Source organism: Taudactylus pleione, unplaced genomic scaffold (genome assembly GCF_031769625.1).
Source record: "Taudactylus pleione unplaced genomic scaffold, aTauple2 ptg000085l, whole genome shotgun sequence".
NCBI lineage: Eukaryota > Metazoa > Chordata > Amphibia > Anura > Myobatrachidae > Taudactylus > Taudactylus pleione.
In genome coordinates this window covers 2,522,926-2,546,528 of record NW_028284487.1, presented here as the reverse complement: position 1 = coordinate 2,546,528, position 23,603 = coordinate 2,522,926, and the positions used below count along the sequence as shown (strand labels likewise).

Below are 23,603 nucleotides of genomic sequence, written 5' to 3'. Positions count from 1 at the left end.
AAGGAGTCTCTAAGTACACTGCCTATTACATAAATATTGTATAAAATTGTAATAAATCACTGTAAGATTATACATTTTATATGAATTTAAAGGGAAATCTAGACAAATCTACTTTTGTGCTAATATTTTTATGGAGTGGTCTTTAAATCAATACTGTACAATAGTTGATTTTTTAATACAAAGGGAAATCCAAGCAAAAAAATAAAAACCACAAATGATCATTGAAACTTCTCAGAGTGAGAGAGCAATCAATTAAGCTGGCCTCCCTTTAGCTGCTGAGCCAGTCATAAGTAATTTTTCCACATAACGGCAATGTGATTGGTTAGTACTGCTCTGATTACACATCTCAGTAGAGATTAATTAAATCTTTATCGATGTTGAGGCAGAAACAATTACTAATGCTGTCAGCTTCATTTATGCCTAAGGCCAGTTCATTTCTGTGGAGTTTCTATAAGAAGCACACAGTGCGGTAACATTAATGAGTCATAGGTATAACTGCAGAAATCAATGGGAAATATACAGCACAATGACTAAACTGATTTTGTTAATCCCAAATGAGGTGTTGTGTTTTGAACACACTGAAAAGAAACTAGCAGTGTCTAAAAAAAACTAACCACACGGCAACAAAAATATATGCAGAAGTATGATCACAATGGCTATGAACAAATATGCTTTGGTTATCAGTCTCTGGGGTGCTGAGAGGGGGGGAGCGAGTACTAATTACCTGGGTATCGGGCTTGCTGGAGGGGGGTCTGGTGCTGTATGCTGGGTTGCAGTGCGTGACTGCTGGCGTCTCCTATGCTTGTGGGGGAAAGCGAAAGATAGGACCCTAAAGTAAACCTGCAGTCTTTATTTGTTTACATTGTGCTCACCATTCCATTGATCGTGAAAAGGACTCCACTGTTTGCTAACATGCTTGCAAACAGTGGCGCAACTACCGTGGGTGCAAGGTGTGCGGCTGCTATGGTGCCCGAGATGCCTCTGTGGCCCGCTGCTCCCCCTGCACACAGTCACGCACACAAGGTAGGCCGGTCCAGTCAGGCAGACAGGGGTGTCGAGGGGGGCCCGGTTGTCAGCAGTGTTGATTTGGTGCCGACCTGCCAACTGATTACAGCTGTCACACTGACAGACAGTCATGGAGAGACAGCGCTGCCGGTCGCGAGGCAATCAGCGCTAGGGAACTGGCAGCCAATCAGAAGTGGAGGCTCCTGATTGGCTGCCGGTCCGCAAGCTCCGATTGGCAGATTCAAATTGAGCTGGCACTGTCTGTCTATGTCTGCCTGCCAATGCACCAGCTGTAATTAGCTGGTGGCCAGGCCCCCAGTTCACACCTGCTGTCTGCTGATGGCACAGGGGGAGGCGAAAGGCTGCTGAAGGGACATGGGAAGGTGAGTTGCTGGGGAGAGGCATAATGTTTAAGGGGCACTACTATTGTGTGGAATAATGTGTTATATGGGGCACTACTACTATGTGGCATAATCTGTTAAGGGTATTACTGTGTGGTATAATGTGTAAGGGGCAATACTGTGTAGTGTATGGGGCATAACTGTGTGGCATAATGTATAAGGGGCACTATTATTGCGTGTCATAATGTTTATAAGAGGTACTAATGTGTGGCATAACCTGAATGAGCTCTGTGTGGCATAATCTGAACGGACTCTGTGTGGCATAAAATGCATGGGCTCTGTGTGGGGGCAAATGTGTGTGTTTTTTTTACTTCGAGGGGGGGGGCCCTTTTAAGAGCTTGCAGTTGTGCCATTGCATGCAAACACAGAGGCTCTGGATTTAATATGAACTTCCACGAGTCAACAAGTTTAATCAGAATGAGGTTAAAAGGATACATTTGTAGCTTTTTCATAGGTTTTTGGCAACTGCCAATTTCCACTGTCCCCATTTCTAGCAATTGTGTGACAGGGTGTGGCCCTGACAAAGTTCAAACCAAGGCAAAAACCGAATCCAAAAACTACACCACAATGCCAAATTTGGTGGAGCTAAGTCCAAAACTCTGGCCGTGCATAAAGGACAAAAAGACTGACAGACAGACACGCTTTCTTGCTTATTATATAGATTAAACTACCAATCATCAAGTGAGTGCTTTTAACCGAACAGTGAAAATAGCAAAATTGGGGGGCAGCCATTACTGTTGTGCATAGGGGCAACCTGACCCCTAAATTTGCCCTTGGAGGTGTGGCGTAACAATGCTTTATGTCCTATATTTTTTACTTCTAACCGCACACATTTGAACCTATATATTTCAACAATCCTTTGGGCAAATTAGGGCACACTCCTAACCTTATATTCTGTACCTTTAACAGCTTGCTTTTTAATACAAAGAGTAAAAGAAATGTCGTTATGGTAAGTGAGTGTGTATATCATTGACATTTTTGCTATTATTACTCATTCAAAGCTTCAGGTGTTCATGATGTAGGTCATCTAGATCTAGTATTATGTTTTACTTGCAAATGGTATGAGGTTAGTGAGGAGTGTAAAGAACTTCAGGTGACATTTTTGACATTTTCCAGTGAGTCCACCCCCTCCTATTCTATCTATTCTATATATATGTTCAGCAGAGCACACTGACTAAACTGGACCTGAACAACAAGTTTCACAACTTCACTGTACACGGTTCTTTACTGTAGAAACAACAATATTGACAATTATCCATATAAGCATAAGATACTGATAGAAACTTGCTGATATTTGAGCAGAAATAATGCAGAATAACTTACTATAACTGTGATATTTATCATTGCTGGGCCAGTTGGTACGTTTTGTATGGCTGTATTATCACACTCATACAGAATGCAGTTTTCCTTTAATTTATTAATCCGGGACTCCTCTTGGAGGTTTTCTCTCTATCACGAACTGCCTAAAGCTGCCAACAAGGGATCCAATGATACGTGCGCTGGCTGCACATTTCACCTGGCGGTAACGTCATCTCAAGCTGATATTACCTAGTGTCAAAGCTCACCTTTTCATGGCTTATTATATTAACTATAGCTGCCATCTCCATAGATGTTTATGGGGATTGTGGTAAATTGAGAACAGCAGTAATTGTCCCTTCCTCTGGCTGAAACATCTGAGAATAGGAGTTATAATTTCCTCGTAAATAGACCCCCTTAACAAATTAATATATCTGCTGAAATTAGGTTTCAATTTAATGATAAAATAATTTTTTGTGTTGTTTACTTTGTAATATATATTATTGCTTATAATTTTTATGAGAACAAAATAAATATTTTATTGATTTGTAATGTGTGGGTTAAAGAGCCAGGCTCAATACCTAAGGGCCAAAAGTAATGGCTTTAAATTAAGGCTGGCTCCTTTAAAAAAACATTACCTCTTTAAGTTTTGCGGCTAATTCTACAAAATCTCGGCACCTGCTGAAACTTGTAAGTTATTACATTTGGCCCATTTAACACTTGGTTTTAGGACTTGTTTTATTTGCTCAAATGAGCTGGTTTAGGTTCATTTTTATTTGTAAAACCAATTTATTTTCATAAGGAATAACAAAACATGTGACAGAATGAAAAAAATAGAAAAATCACAGTAATCAAAAACACCTTCAGCAACAATGCATCTAAAAATATAGCATTTGTGAAACATATATGCAATAAGGAAAATAGAACAGAGGAACAGAAACTAAAGAAATTGCATAGAAACCAGTAAAAGAAGTTGAACAAAGGAGTAGTGGGTGATTGTATAGAAAGACATGTAAGGGGGACCGGGGTATGGAGTTGCTATGGATGGAAGGGGTGAATGAGCAGGACAGGGAAAATAAGGGGCAGAAGAAGCACCTCAAATTTGGAGTTTGACTATGACCAGTTAACGGGTACCTGGAGTTAGTACTTTGTGATTACTAAACCAGGGAGTCCAAACTACATTGTACTTATCAATCGAATTATTGAGGAGCCCAGTAATGTATTCCATTTGAAATACAAACTAGATCCGATTCAATAAACAGAATATTTTACTACCTTGCGTTCACCAATGGGTCAAATGTTTGGGCAGCAAATTTGTAGGTTTGGGGTAACCCAGTCCCTTACAGATACAACATAAATAGATGTTACAAACTTACCTGAGAGTTAAATTCCCTGTGTTGCCAGAAAGGTGGAAGCAATGTTTTGGTTAAATATTTTACTTCAATATGCAAAAAATACTTTATGCCTCGCCACGTAGACTAATGGTCTTAAACTGTGCGTGTCAAAAAGCGATGTAAAAGATCAATAAAGTACACAGTACAGATCTGTCTTGAAAATAAAGTAAAATTTGATGGCTGACAATCATATAATATAAACAAAAGAACAATCCAATAAAAATAGTTCAAATAAATGATATGTGTAAAATCTAGTCATAAATTGTAAAATACTATATCCTTGATAAGTTCTGGTGAAATTAGGGGTTGGCGTCCCACACCTCTAAAATAATGTGGTTCTCTTGATTAGTAACTTAGGGCCTGATTCTGCAAGGATCGTAAATGCAAAGCTGCACGCTGGCTATAGATATATGATGTATGCACGCAGGCTATAGATATATGATGGATGCACGTTGGCAGCTTTGCAATTGCGATCCTTGCAGATATAGTAATGCAGTATTAGGCATCACGCATCCAGTGCATTACTTATCCGAGCTGCATTGTCCAACACAGCATCTGATAATTTCCGTGACAGTGGCCGGCAGCGGTGACCCATGGGGTCGCACAGCTGGCCGCCGCAGTATAGAGAAAGAAGCCAAGAAATCTCCATCAGCAGATAGAGATCCTGGCTTCTTCCCTCCACCACAACGGCAGCAACATGCCTCCATTTCAGGAAACGGAGGGCATCGACTGTCAATCACTGACAGTCTGCTGCCAGTCTGCAAGCGAGTTAGCAGGACCCATTCTGCACACTGGCAGAATGGGTTCTGCGCCTGTGCAGATTCCCAAACATCGAGAATCTGCATTCAGCAGTGCATTAGCATGCACTGCTGAATCAGGCCCTTAATGTAGACTAAATAAAATGATCCCAAATCAGAATCCTTGAATATTTGTAGCAATGTCCAAAAAGACGGTTCTAATACTTTTGGTGGTTTTTATAGTGGGGTACCCCTGTGGGATGCGAGCGGGAGGACTGTAAGGAGTGAACAATGTATTGCTTATTCCTAGGCATCCCCTGATAACCTGCCTCAAAAGGATGCAGCTGCAGCCTGGTGAAGGGATGTTCCTAACTTCAAATCCCTTAAAGGACTATTCGTCAGGCACCCCCTCTAAGCTACGCGTATCAGCCCATCTGGGCCTTCGTCAGGGAGTTCTCTAGATAGGAGGCTAGAATGACTGATCGCCAGATAGCGGTGCACAGGGATCTACAGATAAGCTGCCATAAAAGAAAGGACCATTCAGTCTGTAGAGGGGCAGACCTATAGACTCCAGGGATCAGGACACCAGACCACAGGGGAGGGGCGCCGGGCTCCAAGCCAGTGTTGTTGCATCATGTAAGGTGCTGTAATCTGTTTCTCCTTACTGGGTCCAGCAAACTAGGTTTCCCAGCAGCAGTCCTGTAGTGGTGCCTGCTAGTAGGGCTCACAGTACTGAGAACGCAGGCCAATCCAAAATATGAGGTGCTGGAGCTGGATTGTAGCAGTGGGGCGGACGCGACCTCCGCAGGAGTGTCCCTGGCTGCAGCAGCTGAAGGAGTGATCAGGAACTAACGCCAGGACCCTGCTGTCATTGGTTGTCAGACGGCATTCCGGGCTGGAAATGCGAAGCTGATTGCAATGAAGGGGACAGAGGTAGGGTGTTGGGGTGCCAACATTTTTCAAGATGGTGGGCACAGTGTGGTGAGTCAGCCAGTGATCACTTCTTGGTACTAGGATGGAGTTCCAGAGCCTTCCAGCAGCTCAGTAATGAGCAATGGACCTACCCAACACAGCTGCAGCTGTAGCAACAGGGGGATACTCTCAAGGTTAGTCATGATTTGCAGAGAAACCATGCGAGGGACAGAGCTGTTCAAAAGCATGTCCAGCTTTTTGAGCTGTCAGGACACTCTCCCTGGCCTAGGTTATTTAAAGACATCATACTAATTAATTAGTAGGTAGAAACTGAGGGGTAGATTTTTCTAAAGCTTTTAAAAATTAAAAGTGGTGCTGTTGTCCTTAACAACCAATCAGATTTTAGCTATCATTTCTATATTGCATCCTAGATAATGATAAACACAATCTGATTGGTTGCTATGGGCAATTCCGCTACTTGTCTGTGTCAGGGTTCAGCCTAGGATCGGCCGTCTCTTACCTCCGCGCCAGCTTCCCCTGACTTCTCGTGTGGTCAGACGTCTGGTGCGGCGGCGAGTGATGTGCTGAGTATTCTGCCTTAGGTGCTCGCGGACTTCCATGGTCGGCCCTGTGTCTTGGGGATCGTGGTCTCTGTCATGGGTGCCGCCATGACAGTCCTTCTCACGTGACAGTATCTCCAACCAATGGTAGCATGATTTTGGTCAGCTGACGCTGTTCTCCTATCAACTGCTACCCCTGGGTATATATTCAGCTCCAGGTCTCCAGGAAGTTGGCTGAACAACGTTTGTCGCTTCTAGTGTAACTAGTCGAGTCCTTGTTCCAGATTCTACTGCTTCTTACGTTGAGTTTCCAGTGTCTCCTTTGAGCAACAGTGTGATCAATATCTCTGCCTGTGTGCATCACCTCCAGCAACAGTGCGATTACATTGTTTGCGCTACCTGTGCCATCCCTTTGTGCAAAAGTGCATCAGTACATCACTGCTGGTGTACTACTTTAAGTGCCATCTTCTAGCGCAAAAGTGCATCAGTACACCACTGCTGGTGTACTACCTCAAGTACCATCTTCTAGAGCAAAAGTGCGTCAGTCCACCACTGCCGGAGTACACTTCAAGTGTCAGCTTCCAGCGCAAAAGTGCGTCAATACACCACTGCCGGTGTACCTCCTCTAGTGCCATCTTCTAGTGCAAAAGTGCGCCAGGGTACCCATTCCTGGGTACCACCTTCTGGTGAACCCCTCTGTGAAGTTGTGCCTTTGGTTAGGCATTTCCCCCGGGCCATTGATATTTTGAGTCTCTATTCCCAAGGGTCTTGGATACCTGGTCAAAGGACCGCAACCTGCCTGTAGGGTACAGCTAAACCCATATCCCGCTTGGAGGGGACTCTGGTGAACACCTCCCTGTAGGTCAGACTCCGCACCATTGACCAGGTCTCGTCAACGACCTGTGGATGAGGAGGTCATATATCCATGCCACTCGCCTCTTGATTCCTTCCACAACCCCGGACCTCAGCTTTCAATACTCCAGTGACAAGCGTGACAGTCTGTTTTAGAAGCTTTAGTAAATTTACCCCAAGAGCTCTTTTAAATACATGTATTTTGACAACACTGTTACTCTGTACAAAATATATAACAAATGCTGTGTTTTAAGCTGTTTAAACAAAAGTATTAATCATATACAATTCTAATTACATGGCTCCTTTAATAACCAGCTTGCACTCCTGCCATTTATGTTTATAGAAGTCATGCAATGTTTCCACTGGAGAGGATGGGTATTTATATAAACTAATGGGTTTTATAAAGAAGTGCTCTATATCATGTAATATATTGAAGCATTTCATGTATATTATTTACATGTGCCTCACTTTCATACTTTCCATACATACTGTATATTCATACTTATTTTTCGATATTTTCAGTACCCTGAATATGGATTTCTTGGAGTTTCTGAAAAGATCCAACTCTTCCGGCACAATCTAAGCTCAGAGAATGTCTTAGAGCGTCTTCTACTTAGCAGTTCCATCACTGAAGGAGATTTGGTTGAAGTTGTTCTGCCAGGTGAGTATCTCAATGTTGTTATCTTCTAATGTTGCAGCTATGCTGTGTCACTAACCTTTGATACATGGGAATATATTTATGCAATTACACTCTTGCCTTCAGAATGTGTATAAAATTTGCACTACAACTAGGGAGATCCTTTACTTTTCAGTTTCCTGTTGGTTTCTCATGGTTTAATAGCCCTTAATGTGCAGCAGTATTAAGTCATGGAGAGTCCTGTGTGCTTAAAAAATAAGTAAATGTCCTGTATGCTTATTGTCCTGTATGCTTATTGTCCTATGTGCTTATTGTCCTGTGTGCTTATTGTCCTGTGTGCGTATCATGAAGTGGCAGCACATCCCCAAAAAGGGAGAGAAGTCATCCCACGCTAAGTGCATGGTTGTGTCATTGGAGTGTTATATTGTTCCAGGGGCTTGGCGTGTTGGCCATGAGTACTTTTTGTCTCCACCACAAGAAACACATCTGCATAGTTGTGCAGCGTGACACATGTACAAGGAGTTTACCTTATTATAAGTCCTACTGACTGCATGTGTTACTTTTTCAATGTATTTTTATGGTAGGAGAACATGGTTCACATCTTGTCCCTTATGTTTCTCAGACATTTATTTTCCAAAACAGCGATAAATTCCCATTTTTCTTCTCTTTTATGTAGCTTCTGTGTCCCTTGACTTCTCAATTCGGCCTCACATCCTCCTTGTGCACTCCTACAAATCTCCGGCCTTTTGTGACTACTGTGGAGAAATGTTGTTTGGTCTTGTGAGACAGGGCCTAAAATGCCAAGGTAAGTGCACCAAAATCTGTATCAGCTTCCTTTTATTGTTACCTTGTTGCCTGATGAGTTATATAGATACAATGGATGGTGGGTAAGATATGTATAATTATTAGAGGTATTCATAGGCACCTGAATTAAGGGGGGCAACGGGACAGCCCCCACCCCCAATATTTGAGAAAGGATAATTAGTGTGCTTGAACTCTGTTACTTATCAAATAGGATCCCACATATCTCATATTGAGTACATTAAGCACATATACCTGATCCATTGTATATGTTGAAAAACAAATCCTGGGCTATATTATAATCAATTTAACGGAGACCACATGTTTGCATGTGGGAATATCACAGACGTCTGTGTGTAGATAGGAGACTGTAGGAAAGCCCAGGGAGGAGCTGTTTCTCACCACTTTTGCTTTCCCTGGTCTGAGGACATCGTACCAGGGATGAGAGAGTGGTCCCGACTAAACCGCGTGGAAACAACAGATCAAGCGCTTCTGCTGTCCCTGCTCAAGACCTTGTCTCTCCCTGTTACCAGCAGGCATTGCAGGGGAGAGGAATCCATCACAGAGTGAGTGACAGGTTGTCAGCATTTGGGGGTGGTGACAGGAGGCGGTTTGAAAAACGCAGGCGTGTCTGGCCGTTTGAACTCACGTTACATGGGCGTGCTTAAATTAGCCACTGCGATTTGCATACGCAGCTCTGCATGTCAGAAGAGCTTTCAAGGCTGCCGCAGGTCAGACCTGCTGCAAGGGTAAGATGGCTGCTTGATTTGCATCGATGTTACTGCAGGTATGTTTCATTGCACGCAGGTAAGAAAGCAGCAGTGGGCGTTTTTTATGCTCAGGTGATCTTTGCAAACATTATAATATTGTCGCAGATGCGATGCATACGAAAACGCAGCTGCAATCGCATTAGCGTCCATCTCGGAATCAGGCCCTTAGTGTTTATTGAGCGTAGCATTCACAAATCTGCAGGAATAACTTCCATGACTTGGTTCTGGGCAAATATTTCCTCTTCATAAATCAACTAAAAGGCAAGTGCCAGGACAGAAGTGCTAAGTGCTCCTATCTGGCCTAGCATTGAGGGCAGGGGCAACATTTTGTTGCTTCTATTCACCTTCTTAGTATCCTTCACAAATTAAACTTGTTACCTGTAAAATAAAATATTTGCGTAGATCACGGTTTAATTTCATCCTTTCTGCAAAGGAATAATGGTTGGTCTTTATTTTTAACTATCATAATGTCTGCTGGTACTGCCTACATCATCTAATGAAGAAAACAACGTTGGAAATATAACTTCCATATTATAAAAACGCAATTGTGATTTCTGATGCAGCAGACTTGCGAAAATATGCTAATGACTCAGCATCTGTTTTATATACACAGAGACGCCCATTGCCAGCATCTCAGACCCGCCCCTTACATACAAAAGGCGCAACATCGGTAACATCTGTCGCACATTGGTCGCACCATCGAACTTCTGAGAAACCCTATGGTGTCTCAGAATGTCCGTTTCAAATAAGACGCTGGGCCCGGTAAAACTGCAAACAAATTTGCAGTGGCTGACTAGGACACGTCCAGAAAACAATGGCAACACATCCCCAAACGGTCGCTATCTGTCACTCACTTTGCAAATAGATTCTCACTACGTCTACTGCATCAGACATACTTGCCGACATTTGCCTATTCCTCCGTGGGAGAAGCCCGGGGAGGAGAAGTAGGTGGGAGGTGTTGGGGGCGGGGTCAGACGGGTTGCATCATTAAGCCTCGCCCCTTGTGACAATTTGCCGTGACTGGTGCATATTTAAATAAGGGGGAGGGGCCAAATGACGCTATTCTCATAGAATTACGTCATTAGGTCACGCCACCTACTCGCAGATCTGTCGGTCCGCAAGTAAATTCTCCTTATTCTGCCCACTTCACTAGAAAGTGCCTACCTTTCTGGTGGTGCGGGGGGTTACCCGAAAAATTGTGAGCCTCTCGTGACTTCCGGGAGGGTAGGCATGTATGCATCAGACATCCACATTGCGTCCAGCTCTGAATCAGGCCCAGTGTGTAGTGATAGTTACACTTAATGTAAAATACAAGCGTATCCTATATGACAATGCATACTATAACGCACAGACATAGCCACCCTGTGTGTCCTTAGGGTGCTCCAAGAGCTCAGGGGGTCATTCAGACCGGGTCGATGGCCCCCCACAGAGCATGCGCACGACGGTCGTAGCGGGTCTCGATCCAAAGGGGGCGAGCTGTCGATGTTGATTGACAGCTCGCCCCGTTTGGAAGGCGGGCCGGGGGGGTGGCAGCCCAAATGGAGGCGTTCCCATGGGAACACCTACCGTTTGGGGGAGGCCCCACTGACATCACTAGTGATGTCAGTGGAGAGCTTCCGGCTCAGACAGAGCCAGAAGCTCTCCAGGGCTTACGAAAAGGGAGACCCTACCCTAGGGTCTCGTCGTAAGCCCCGATGGTCGCGATGGTCTCTGACCATCGCGACCATCACCGGAGCGGTCGTTAGAGCTGTGGGTGTTAACCCACAGCCTAACGACCGCAACAGAGGCGGGCGGTCAGGATGCAAGCGGCCGCCCAGTTTCTGAGCGACCGCTTGCATCCTCCGACCGCCTCTGAATGAGGCCCTCAGTCTCTTGGTCCTGTTGCCAGACAGACCCCTTCTTCATGGCATCATGACATCATATGTGTGGTGCGCAGGGCAGGCCCAGATCGCAATATCATATTATCTGGACACTGGAAGTGGTAATTATACCTCTTGCTGGACATTTCTCACATTAAGCACCATCAACTTCTTTAAACAACAAGGAACTTTATTTGGATATTTGCTCCCTGAACAAGTGCCATTATGTGGACATTACTTTTGTCCTTGTGAATTGGGTGATTTTTTATTTCTATACACAGTTTTTATTCTGAATTTTCTTGTTACTGCATGATATAGTGCATCTATACATCTACATGTGTGATTTTATCTGTGCATTGACCACATTTGTTATTAAACTGTGATTTAATTAGCTATATGTTTAGGTTTGAATTTTGAGCGCTGGTTTTTTCTCTATTACAATTTTGTTTGTGAGGATTGACCATCCTCCAGTCTATACAGTAGCTCACTTTATCATTGGGTCTCTACACCACAAGGCAGCGCCTCATCAGTTACCACTAGGTACTGATCTTTTTTCATCCAGATCGCAATATCACCCTGCTACTGCTCTGGTCCAAAACAACAAGCATCACGACCACTTACACCCGCGCACGCAGGGGGGTTTCCAAGTACCTAGAAACCCCCCCTGGCCGCCGCTCTATTAGCGCGCAGAGAAGGAGCAGCCGGCTTTTTGCACTGGCTGGGCTGGGCTAGCTGATGAAGGGAGAGCTGCATCTGCAGTGCGTAGCTCTTCCCAGGCTATGCCGACGGTGCATCGTGAGAGGCTGCGCCCAGTGACTGTATCCATGGCGCTTTTCCCCGGCGCCCCACAGGTGTGTTTATTACATGTGGGGATGCGCGGCAGAAGAAAGGAGGTGCCGGCGGGGATGTGTTTGTGGTATCATGCCAGCGCGGGGTGGCTACCGGGTGAGGGGACGGGGGTTGTTGGTGGGGGAGGTGGGAATCTTTAATAAATCATGCTCTATTTATTTGCCTGCATTAACTTTTTAAGTGAAAGATGTGTGTGTGTAGTCTTTGTCAGTTTGTGTGTGTCAGTGTGTGTGTGTCAGTAGATGTTTGTGTGACATTGTGTAGTCTGTCAGTTTGTGTGTCAGTATATATGTGTGTGACATTGTGTAGTCTGTCAGTTTGTGTCAGTATGTGTGTGTGACAGTGTGTAGTCTTTGTCAGTATGTGTGTCAGTATACAGATCTGCCCAGCTATTTTGTTGCTCATGGCGTGGCGTGAGTCGCGCCATGGACTTTTGGCGTGGCGTGCAGGCCTCTGAGTCGCGCCATGGACTTGTGGAATACCGTGGTATTCTTCAACGAAGGATATGCTACGGCATGTAATACAGTGCTTAACCGCTGGGTGGCGAATGCTCCACTTTTGTAATTGCATGTAATATAGTGCTTAACCGCTGGGTGGCGAGTGCTCCACTGTACTGAATGTCTATCATATTCACAGCATTTGCATGAACGCACAACCCATACTGTATTTTTAATGTCGCATAATATACATATACAGTATATACTGTAGTACTGTACCGTACTGTACGTAACATCTTATAACAGGATGCAAATCACTGCACATACTGTATTGTACATACGGTACGGTGCAGTAACTGAATAGTAGAGAATTTGCCGGAGTTGTTGTCACGGTATAACCGATACTGTAGAATAATTAGATGCACGCACAGCTTTCACTGATATGAGATGCATTACAGTATGACAATTTTTTTTTTTTTTTTTAATTAAAAAACAGCAGCGGGAGGAGTGCACAAGGATGAGGCCACTCTCTGTGGTTCACTGTAGCTGTCGTGTGGGCTAGTGGTTAGGTGATCACTTTGGTAGAATTATGGTCCGGGGTTCGATCCCTGGAAAAGAATATACTGTACTGTATATTTTTTTTTTGTCACTGTCTGCTCTGGACACTATAGTGAAACTTGTTTAAAAGGCTATAGTGTTGTTGTTTGAAAGGCTGCTTAAAAGTAAGACATTACAAACAGATTGTGTGTTTCAATAGTGCAAAACTTTCGTCAATGTCTGCGCTTTCGTCAATCGGATTTCATGCGCATGCCCAGTGGAGGGTTTACAATGGGATCTGTAGTGCCCAGAGAGGGCTCTGTACTGTACTGTATTTCACTGAATAGTGATTTCATACTGTGGCTATGGTGGCTGACAGGGCTCTGCATCTGCAAACTGACGGTGCCGTACAATTTAGCACCACAGAATAGTGATTTCATACAGTAACTGCAGAAACTGTTAGTGAATCTACTGCCTCTGCATCACATACTGTGCGCCCAGAAACCGCAAAACGCAAACATGCGACAACGCATATGCGGTCTCAGCCTTGTGCACTATGGCTACGTCCCTTGGACTGTGTCTGAGAGTGGTTTCCGTCTGTGAGAGAGCGCTCTGTGTTCAAAGCTGACTGTGCGTTTGATGCGCAAAATAGCATTGCATCGCAAACTGATGACATTGGTGATGCTGCTCCAACCTTGCACACTAAGTACGGTAGTAGTGGGATCTGTATGAGAGAGAGCTCTCTGTATTACACGGTTGGTGCTATGGTGGCTGTCAGCCATCTGCGATGGATTAGAAATGGAGGGGGGTACAATGGGATCTGTGGCGCCAAGCCATACGCCATGTAGCGCTATGCTATCACTGAGCATGCGCAGTTGGCTGTATTACTGCAGTCGGTACAGTATTGTATTCTGTTGCATTTCCATCTCTGGCGGGCGCATGCCCAGTAGGAGGGTTGCGATGGGATTTCTGGCGCATGCCCAGTGGGCCGAGAGTCATACACAGTGCATCAGGTCCCTTCCCCCAAAGCAAGCCAAGAGCCTCACATTACCATAATAAAGGAAGCATTGTTAATCCATTTACTGTAAGCAGTCAGCTCTGCCCTAGTGTCCTGAAAAATGCTACGAATTGTCACCATTGCCAAAGACACCATCCCCCATCTGCTAGGACAACTAGTGTGCCGCTATGAATGTGCCTGTACTGAATATTCAAAACTGACGGTGCCGTACAATTTAGCACCACAGAATAGTGATTTCATAACTGCAGAAACTGTTAGTGAATCTACTGTCTAGAATGTGAGACAGGCCTCTGTATCACATACTGTGCGCCCAGAAACCGCAAAACGCAAACATGCGACAACGCATATGCGGTCTCAGCCTTGTGCAATATGGCTACGTCCCTTGGACTGTGTCTGAGAGTGGTTTCCGTCTGTGAGAGAGCGCTCTGTGTTCAAAGCTGACTGTGCGTTTGATGCGCAAAATAGCGTTGCATCGCAAACTGATGACATTGGTGATGCTGCTGCAACCTTGCACACTAAGTACGGTAGTAGTGGGATCTGTATGAGAGAGAGCTCTCTGTATTACACGGTTGGCGCTATGGTGGCTGTCAGCCATCTGCGATGAATTAGAAATGGAGGGGGGTACAATGGGATCTGTGGGATCTGTATGTAATTCAGTCTTTAAGTGCGCCTGAGACCCAACACGTGCATCTGTCATTAAAAAGGTACTGTACAAAGAGTCAATAACACACAGATGCAGGGGTGTATCGTCCTATTTGCCAGGATTTCACTCACCAGGGGCGCGCCAGCCGATGGGGGTTGACGCCCACAGTCATATACTGTACAGTATCCCTGTTGCCCATCACAGTGATTTCACAGCTGCCCGGCACTTACAGTAGAATACAGTACAGTAGACATACAGTACTGTATACACTGAGGGACGTTTTCAATTTTGGGGTGGTCTATTTACTGTTTTTAGCTGGTCTCGTCTTTTCACTCCAAGGGGGTCTATTTACTGTACTAAGCAGTGTTAGACAGTGAGAAGTGATAAAAAAGTTATAAGGTGCCAGTCAATCAGCTCCCAACTGTCATTTTTCAAACACAGCCTGTGAGATGACAGTTGGGAGAACATTGGTTGGCACTTTTTCACCCATTGGAGCAAAAACACGGGATTGGCTAAAAACAGTTTGGGAGATTACGTCATTTTGCCAGGCGTGAAATTATCGCTGTATTCAATTTGAAAGCTTTTCTGCCTACAGTAGGCGGGAAGTCAATGCAATGTACAGTAAGACAGTATGTAAAAAAGTTTCGCCTACTGTATGAATAGCAGGCGGAAAAATTTGGTGAATTGGGGTGCAATGTTGCGGGAAGCCTTCAACGTCCCCTAAAGGTACTGTAAACTGCGTAACTTTTTAAAAAAAAGTCAGAACACACTAAAAATTCACTTTCATTTTGGGGGGCGGAAGAAAAAAAATTGGGGGGAAAAAGTGAAACTTGTAAGGGTACATTTACTAAGATGGGAGTTCTATTTAAGAAGTTACTGTACTGTATGTTGCCCATAGCATCCAATCAGATTCTACTGTACTTAGCATTTATCTACAGTAGCACCTTCTAGAAGATACTGTACAGTAATACCTGGAATCAGATTGGTTGCTATGGGCAACATCACTTAATAGCACTACCATCTTAGTACATTTACCCCCTAATATATAAAATGTACTGAGTTTAGTAAAAAAAAAAAAAAGCGCTAAATGGGTATACAGTAGATCTGGGCATGCGCCTGAGATACGATGACGTACAGTATTGTAGGAAACACTCAAGCCAGGTGCAAACTTGTATTGCAGGCGGCTGTAGTGTAATGGTAAATAATCAAACCAATACATTACGCTGCCTGTACAACCCTTTTGCGGGTTCGAAGCTTGAAAGGTTACACTTTTTATTTTTTATTATCAAGGTTAGACTTTTTGGTCAAAGTACTGTGGCATAGAAATACCAGAATTTCTGGATAATGTACTGTATTAGTGAAGATTTAAAACAAAATAAAATTACCGTATACAGTATGTACTTTAAAGGTCTCGAACCAGCGGGACAAGAAAATGGTAGATGCAGTAGGGCTAGGCATTAGCCCCCTAGTCTACTGCATCTACTGTACTGTAGTTCCTAGAGTCAGGGAATCACTACAATGTCTACCGTATTGTACTTACAACTACAGTTATAAGTACCGTATAATACAGACAACTGGGCATGCGCAGTGCTATGAGACTCAATACGCCACAGTGTAGCGCGCAACAATGCGGTATACTGTATGGCGTACCGTATGGAGCAACAAACTACAGTACTGTAGCTGGGCACATATACAGTACAATAGATTGATTTTTGTAAGGGTTGGATAACAAGATTGAACTACAGTACAATAGTGAACATTAAAAAAATAAATTAAATTATAAAGGTCTCGAACATAAGGAGAGAAGTGTAAGCAAGACGGATCACCTAAGCCCTTGCTCACAAGTCTCTCCTAGTCCTCTACAGTACTTTATGTGACATCTACAGTACCATACGATGAAGTACAGTACTCAGGCGTCTGTAGCGTAGAGGTAAGAAATCGAACTTCTACATTGCAGACGTCTGTACAACCCGGGTTCGAAACCAGGAAGCTTAATAATAAAGCTTTTCATTATTATTAGAAGGTCAAGGTTACACTTTTTATTTTTAATATTATTATTACACAGTCAGTGTAATAATAACACACTTTCACTGTGTGTGAATCATGACCTGGTACTGTACAGTATGATATTCCATACTGTACGCCATGGCATACAGTACATAGCCATAGCGCTACAAGGGTATGGCTATGGCGCAGCACCACTGGCAATGCATTGCAACCCCGCCACTGGGCACAAGCCAGAGATCCTATTTGTACCATAACCCATCAGAACTGGCTATAAGTTACCACAACGCAAACTGTGCTGACATTGACGCAATTTTGCGGTTTAAACGCCGAGTCAGTTTGTACTATAGAGACCCCTCTCTTATACACAGTCAACTATCAGTTACTAAACATATTAAATTAATAATGTTACCAAGTCTAAGACAGCATTTTCATTGACGCAAGTTTGCGCTCTGCATCTGCCCTACAAACTGCTGTTAGTCCACTACTGTAGCACCTTATGTACTGTAGTAATTAATTTACTATTGTGTATACTGTGCGGTACTGTAAGTCTCGGACAGTGCAGAATGGCACTAGTGTGAAAATTCAACAGTATTGTTAGCAATACAGACAACTGGGCATGCGCCATAAAATAGCGCTACTTAATGTATAGCTTGGCTCCACTGGACATGGGGCACACATACCATTTTGATTAAAATCCGACCACTGGGCACGCGTAGACATTGACGCAATTTTGCGGTTTAAACGTGCAGTCAGTTTGATATACAGAAACCAGTCTCTTTAACAGGGCCCATTGCCACTTGATGGTCATAATAAATCACTATAATGTCCGCGTTCATGTCAGCGCCGGCATTGATGCAAGTTTGCGTTCTAAGGTACAGTACTGTATGTACAATAATAAAAATCCTAGTTTCGCTGTTTGACTCCCGAAGCACTGGGCAGACATGCGCTCCACATGTACTGTATTGAATACTGAATATTTTAAGTGAAGATTTTAAAAATAAATTAAAAAAACATACTGTATTTTCAAGGTCTCGAACCCACGGAACAAGAAGAGAGGAGAAGCAGTGAGACTAGGCATTAGAACGCTAGGCCACACGCTTCACCCATTACTAGAGTTCTGTAGTTTGTAAAGTCTAATGTCTAAGCTTCTGTCAAACAATCATCGGCCGGTGATACAGAACATACCGTACGGTACATTGGAAAGTGACACCTGGTGGGCAAAATGTTGTATTACACGTAATGAAATCACACGCATGCGCTATGTAGTTTAGGAAAAGTGACACCTGGTGGGCAAAATGTTGTATTACACTTAATGAAATCAGACGCATGCACTATGTAGTTTAGGAAAAGTGACATCTGGTGGGCAAAATGTTGTATTACACGTAATGACTTTTTTCACTAATAAACTTTCTTTGTGGCGCGACTCATGGCGTGGTGTGTGGCGCGCCATGCGTGGCGTGAGAGATAGCGCTGTGATGCCACGTTATAGCTGGGCACATCAGTATGTGTGTGATATTGTGTAGTCTGTCAGTTTGTGTGTGTGTCAGTATGTAGTCAGTGTGTGTGCAATGGTGAACTGTCTATAAAAAAAAAAGAATATATATATATATAGATATATATATATATATATATATATATCTCTATGTGTGTATATATATATATATATATATATATGGTACTTGTGTACTTTACGGACTCATTACCTTATTATAGAGAACTTTCGGTGTTATTGTCACCTTGCGGGCTCGCTGCGCTCGCCACAAGGTTATATTCCCTCTCTGTGCTCACTTGGATGGTAGGGAATGACGCTGGACACTTAATAAGGTAATGAGTCCGTAAAGTACACAAGTACTATATATATATATATATATATATATATATATATTCCAAGGATGAACCGGCACAGCTGTCTATATATTTAATATTGTTATGCCAGCCTTGAGAAAAGGGCCGTGTCTGGCTCTGAAACGTCGGCAGTTTGGCATGTATTAAACCTTCTTTTGCTTATGATACCAGTCCAGGAGTGCCGCTGATTCTTTGCATGTATATATATATATAAATATATATCTGTCAGTTTGGAAACCCCCCTTTCAAAATCCTGCGTTTGCCACTGACTTACCAGCTAGGATACAAACAAGGATAACCAAAATGATCAGGTCCAGCTGCTCAGCACTAATGGTGAGTGGTATGATCAACAAAGGGCCTGTTAGTGCATCTGTAAATTGATCTCACACACAGGCCAATACCTTCTATCATTCAACAGCACTTATAGAGGCGATCCATCAATATCCAATCTAAAGGTGCCTATACACAGTAAGATTTTTTTACCCGATATTGACAGTTTCGACGGGTTGTACAGACCAATCTTATGAAAATAGGTGTTTTTTGTGTGTTCTGCGACCCCTATGCGCATCCCCGCCGTCCACTAGTTGGATCTCAGATCAGATGGTTTTGCAGAGAGATCTACGGTCTTTTGAGTACAATGTGATACACTTCTATGCAACTTATCCTATGATCGTAACGATCAGTAGTACACCATTTGACCACATCGTAGGAAGAATTTCAAGGGAAGAATTTTGACTGCAATCGTACAACACATCTTACCAACTTTGAATTGCACCGTGTATGGGGGCCTTAAGGCACTTGCTCATTTAAAGGTCACAATTAACAGACAATATAACTCATGTTACCACATCAGTTAGCAGTGAAAGCAAATTAAGTGACTTTCCAAAGGTCTTTAAATTAGTGGTTCTTGTTTATCCCATGGGAGCAAAAATATTATAATTTTTTATTTTGTTTATATCCAGCAGTTGCTAATGATATGCTATAAGATGATAGATTTCTGTGTTTTTCCTTCTATTTTTTAGGATGTGGCCTTAATTATCACAAGCGTTGCGCCTTTAAAATACCCAATAATTGCAGGGGTGTAAAAAGAGGTCACCTTTCCAGCCGCTCATTTACAGGAGCTAGCTCTATCACCAAGCCAAGAGCTGTGACACTGCCGACTGGAGGAAGCCTGGAGGACTTAGGGGGACATAGCTCAGAGCAGCAGGTAAGGGCATGTTAGACAATTATAATGGAGATACAACTTACAACCTTTCTACACCAGTCGTTTGTAGTTTCTAAAGCATCATAGATAAGCATATTACATTTACACTAGTTAATATATACAGTTTCTGGCAATCAGTACCAGATTGAGGTCCGCATGGGCCTGGAGCTGAAATTTATGGAGGGCGTATTGTGTGCCGCAGGAGGTGTGACCAGCAATGAGGGAGGCATGACCAGTGCTGTGAGGGTGTGGACTGTATAGGGCCAGTACCTCAATCTAGCTCACCTCTTGGTATACTGTATTTGTCCCTGAGTCCACACACAATTTGCTAGTCCAATAGTTACCTATGGTTGGGGAGCACATATTGTACTGCCTTTGTGCAGGCACATGTGTAAGTGTTGCTGCCTGTAAGTCACTACCACACTCACCACCCACCGAAATACCCTTTGCCCATCAAACAATACTGTTTACAAAACCTGATACCTACTAGTACTCTCAGATACCATCTATCAAACACTGAAATACCCCTCACTTGCCGACCCCATACAACAACCAGTATCACTCCCTGATCCACTGAAAAACCTCTCACTCACTATCACTCCCTTACCCCATATTTCACTCTCTGCATTTATTCTCACTGCCACACTCTGATCCAATAACTGACACACAAATACCTCTCACTCACATCATGCCCTGCCCACATAATGGACACATAACTACCTCTTACTCGTAATCATATCTTGACTTTGTTTATACTATATGTGTGCACCTCTTTGTCTATATGTTATGTATTGTTCTCAGCCCCCGTGTATGTATGCACCAAGCTTGTCCCATTCCGTGTATATGTTCCATATTATGCTACCCACTCATCTTTATATTCTGCACTGTGCTCTTCCCTCTCTCATCTGTATGTCGATTATTGTACTCTTCCCCCTCCTCCTCCTCTGTTTACATTGTTTTGTTCCCCCTCTTCACCTGTGTACATTACATTACAGTGTTCTCTCCCCTCTCCGCCTCCTCATCTGTGTCCATAATTGAGTTCCTTTCCTCCCTCCTCTTCTCTGTGTCCATTACTCTTCCCTCCCTCCTCTATGTCCATTCCTCTGTTATCGTCGTCACCTCCTGCTGTGTTCATTACTCTGTCCCCCTCCTCCTCCTCATCTGTGTCCATTACTCTGTCCTCCCCTTCTCCTCCTCTGTGTCCATTACTCTGTTCTGTCCTCCCCTCCTCATGTCCATTATACCCCTTTTACACCAGAGCTAAAATCTGGGTTATTGCAGGGTTAACCCGGGTAGCTCTTTGGTGTAAAAGGGGACAGGGTTGGATTCCTGGGTCAAGTGACCCGGCAATCCAACCCGGGTAACTTGCAGGGTTTAACACTGGAATGACCCGTGAAACCGTGCATTGTAAACGGCATTATCCGTGTCACGATGACCTGGAGTGCGCCGCATGCTGGACGGTTGGCCGGCTTCAGTGGCTCTTGGAGATGATGTAATCTCCAAGCGTCCACTTCCACGCCAGAAGAGTCGGGTCTCTGCAGACCCTGCTCCGGTGTGAACGGCGCGGATTCGGGAATATCCTGGGTTGGAGCCTGCTAAATTCCGTGTTTGATCCGGTTTGGAACCCTGTTCCAACCTCCGGGTCAGACCCGGAATTTAGGTATAAAAGCGGTATTACTCTGCCCCCCCCCTTCTCCTCCTCTTTGTCCATTACTCTGTCCCCCCTTCTCCTCATCTGTGTCCAATACTCTGTCCACCCAGCCCCCTCCGTATCCATGACTCTGTCCCCCCTCCTCCTCTGTGTCCATTTCTCTGTCCTCCTCTCCTACTCCTCCGTGTCCATTACTCTGTCCTCCTCTTTTCCATGTCCATGACTGTCCCCCCTCCTCCTCTGTGTCCATTACTCTGTCCCCCTCCTCCTCATCATCATCTGTGTCCATTACTCTGTCCTCCCCTCCACCTCCGTGTCCATTACTCTGTCCTGCCTACCTCCTCCATGTCCATTACTCTGTCCCCCCTCCTTCTACTCCTCTGTGTCCATTATGCTGCCTCCCCTCCTCCTTATGTGTGTCCATTACTCTGACCCCCTCCTTCTACTCAACTGTGTCCATTACTCTGTCCCCCTACCCCTCCTCTGTGTCCATTACTCTGTCCCTCCTTCTCCTCATCTGTGTCCAATACTCTGTCCACCCAGCCCCCTCCATAATGTGTCCATTACTCTTCCCCCCCTCCTCTATGTACATTACTCTGTCATCGTCATCACCTCCTGCTCTGTGTTCATTACTCTGTCCCCCTCCTCCTCCTCATCTGTGTCCATTACTCTCTCCTCCCCTTCTCCTCCTCTGTGTCCATTACTCTGTTCTGTCCTCCCCTCCTCATGTCCATTATACCCCTTTTACACCAGAGCTAAAACCCGGGTCCACCCTCCTCCTCTGTGTCCATTACTCTGTCCTTCCCTCCTCCATGTCCATGACTTTGTCCCCCCTCCTCCTCTGTGTTCATTACTCTGTCCCCTCCTCCTCATCATCTGTGTCCATTACTCTGTCCTCCCCTCAACCTCCGTGTCCATTACTCTGTCCTGCCCTCCTCCTCCATGTCCATTATTCTGTCCCCCCTCCTTCTACTCCTCTGTGTCCATTATGCTGCCTCCCCTCCTCCTCATGTGTGTCCATTACTCTGACCCCCTACTGCTACTCATCTGTGTCCATTACTCTGTCCCCCTACCCCTCCTCTGTGTCCATTACTCTGTCCTCCTCCTCCTCATCTGTGTCCATTACTCTGTCCTCCCCTCCTCCATGTCCATGACTTTGTCTCCCCTCCTCCTCTGTGTTCATTACTCTGTCCCCCTCCTCCTCCTCATCTGTGTCCATTACTCTGTCCTCCCTTCCTCCTCCGTGTCCATTACTCTGTCCTGCCCTCCTCCTTCGTGTCCATTACTCTGTCCCCCCTCCTTCTACTCCTCTATGTCCATTACTCTGTCCTGCCCTCCTCCTCCGTGTCCATTACTCTGTCCCCCTGCTCCTCCTCATTTGTGTCCATTACTCTGTCCTCCCCTCCTCCATGTCCATGACTTTGTCCCCCCTCCACCTCTGTGTTCATTACTCTGTCCCCCTCCTCCTCCTCATCTGTGTCCATTACTCTGTCCTCTCTTCCTCCTCCGTGTCCATTACTCTGTCCTGCCCTCCTCCTCCATGTCCATTACTCTGTCCCCCCTCCTTCTACTCCTCTATGTCCATTACTCTGTCCTGTCCTCCTCCTCTGTGTCCATTACTCTGTCCCCCTGCTCCTCCTCATCTGTGTCCATTACTCTGTCCTCCCCTCCTCCGTGTCCATTACTCTGTCCTGCCCTCCTCCTCCATGTCCATTACTCTGTCCCCCCTCCTTCTACTCCTCTATGTCCATTACTCTGTCCTGTCCTCCTCCTCCGTGTCCATTACTCTGTCCTGCCCTCCTCCTCCATGTCCATTACTCTGTCCCCCCTCCTTCTAGTCCTCTATGTCCATTACTCTGTCCTGTCCTCCTCCTCTGTGTCCATTACTCTGTCCCCCTGCTCCTCCTCATCTGTGTCCATTACTCTGTCCTCCCCTCCTCCGTGTCCATTACTCTGTCCTACCCTCCTCCTCCGTGTCCATAACTCTGTCCTCCTCTTCCTCCTCATCTGTGTCCATTACTCTGTCCTCCCCTCCTCCGTGTCCATGATTCTGTCCTGCCCTTCTCCTCCGTGTCCATTACTCTGTCCCCCTCCTCCTCCTCATCTGTGTCCATTACTCTGTCCCCCTCCTCCTCTATGTCCATTAAAATCCAGAAAATCTCAAATCCAAAATGCTTTAGGTCCCAAG

The 23,603-nt window shown here is 44.7% G+C and overlaps 1 protein-coding gene across 3 annotated transcripts in view; it reads left to right on the top strand.

Moving 5' to 3' along the window:
* The window catches only part of LOC148529651 (serine/threonine-protein kinase D3-like), a 190,212-nt gene that overhangs the window by 78,540 nt on the left and 88,069 nt on the right, over positions 1–23,603 (top strand). For all 3 annotated transcript variants that reach the window (XM_088468305.1, XM_088468304.1, XM_088468303.1), the window contains exons 3-5: positions 7,680–7,818; positions 8,471–8,599; positions 19,583–19,767. In XM_088468305.1, the coding sequence (XP_088324431.1) occupies positions 7,680–7,818; positions 8,471–8,599; positions 19,583–19,767 (453 nt within the window). The remainder of the gene's footprint in view (positions 1–7,679; positions 7,819–8,470; positions 8,600–19,582; positions 19,768–23,603) is intronic.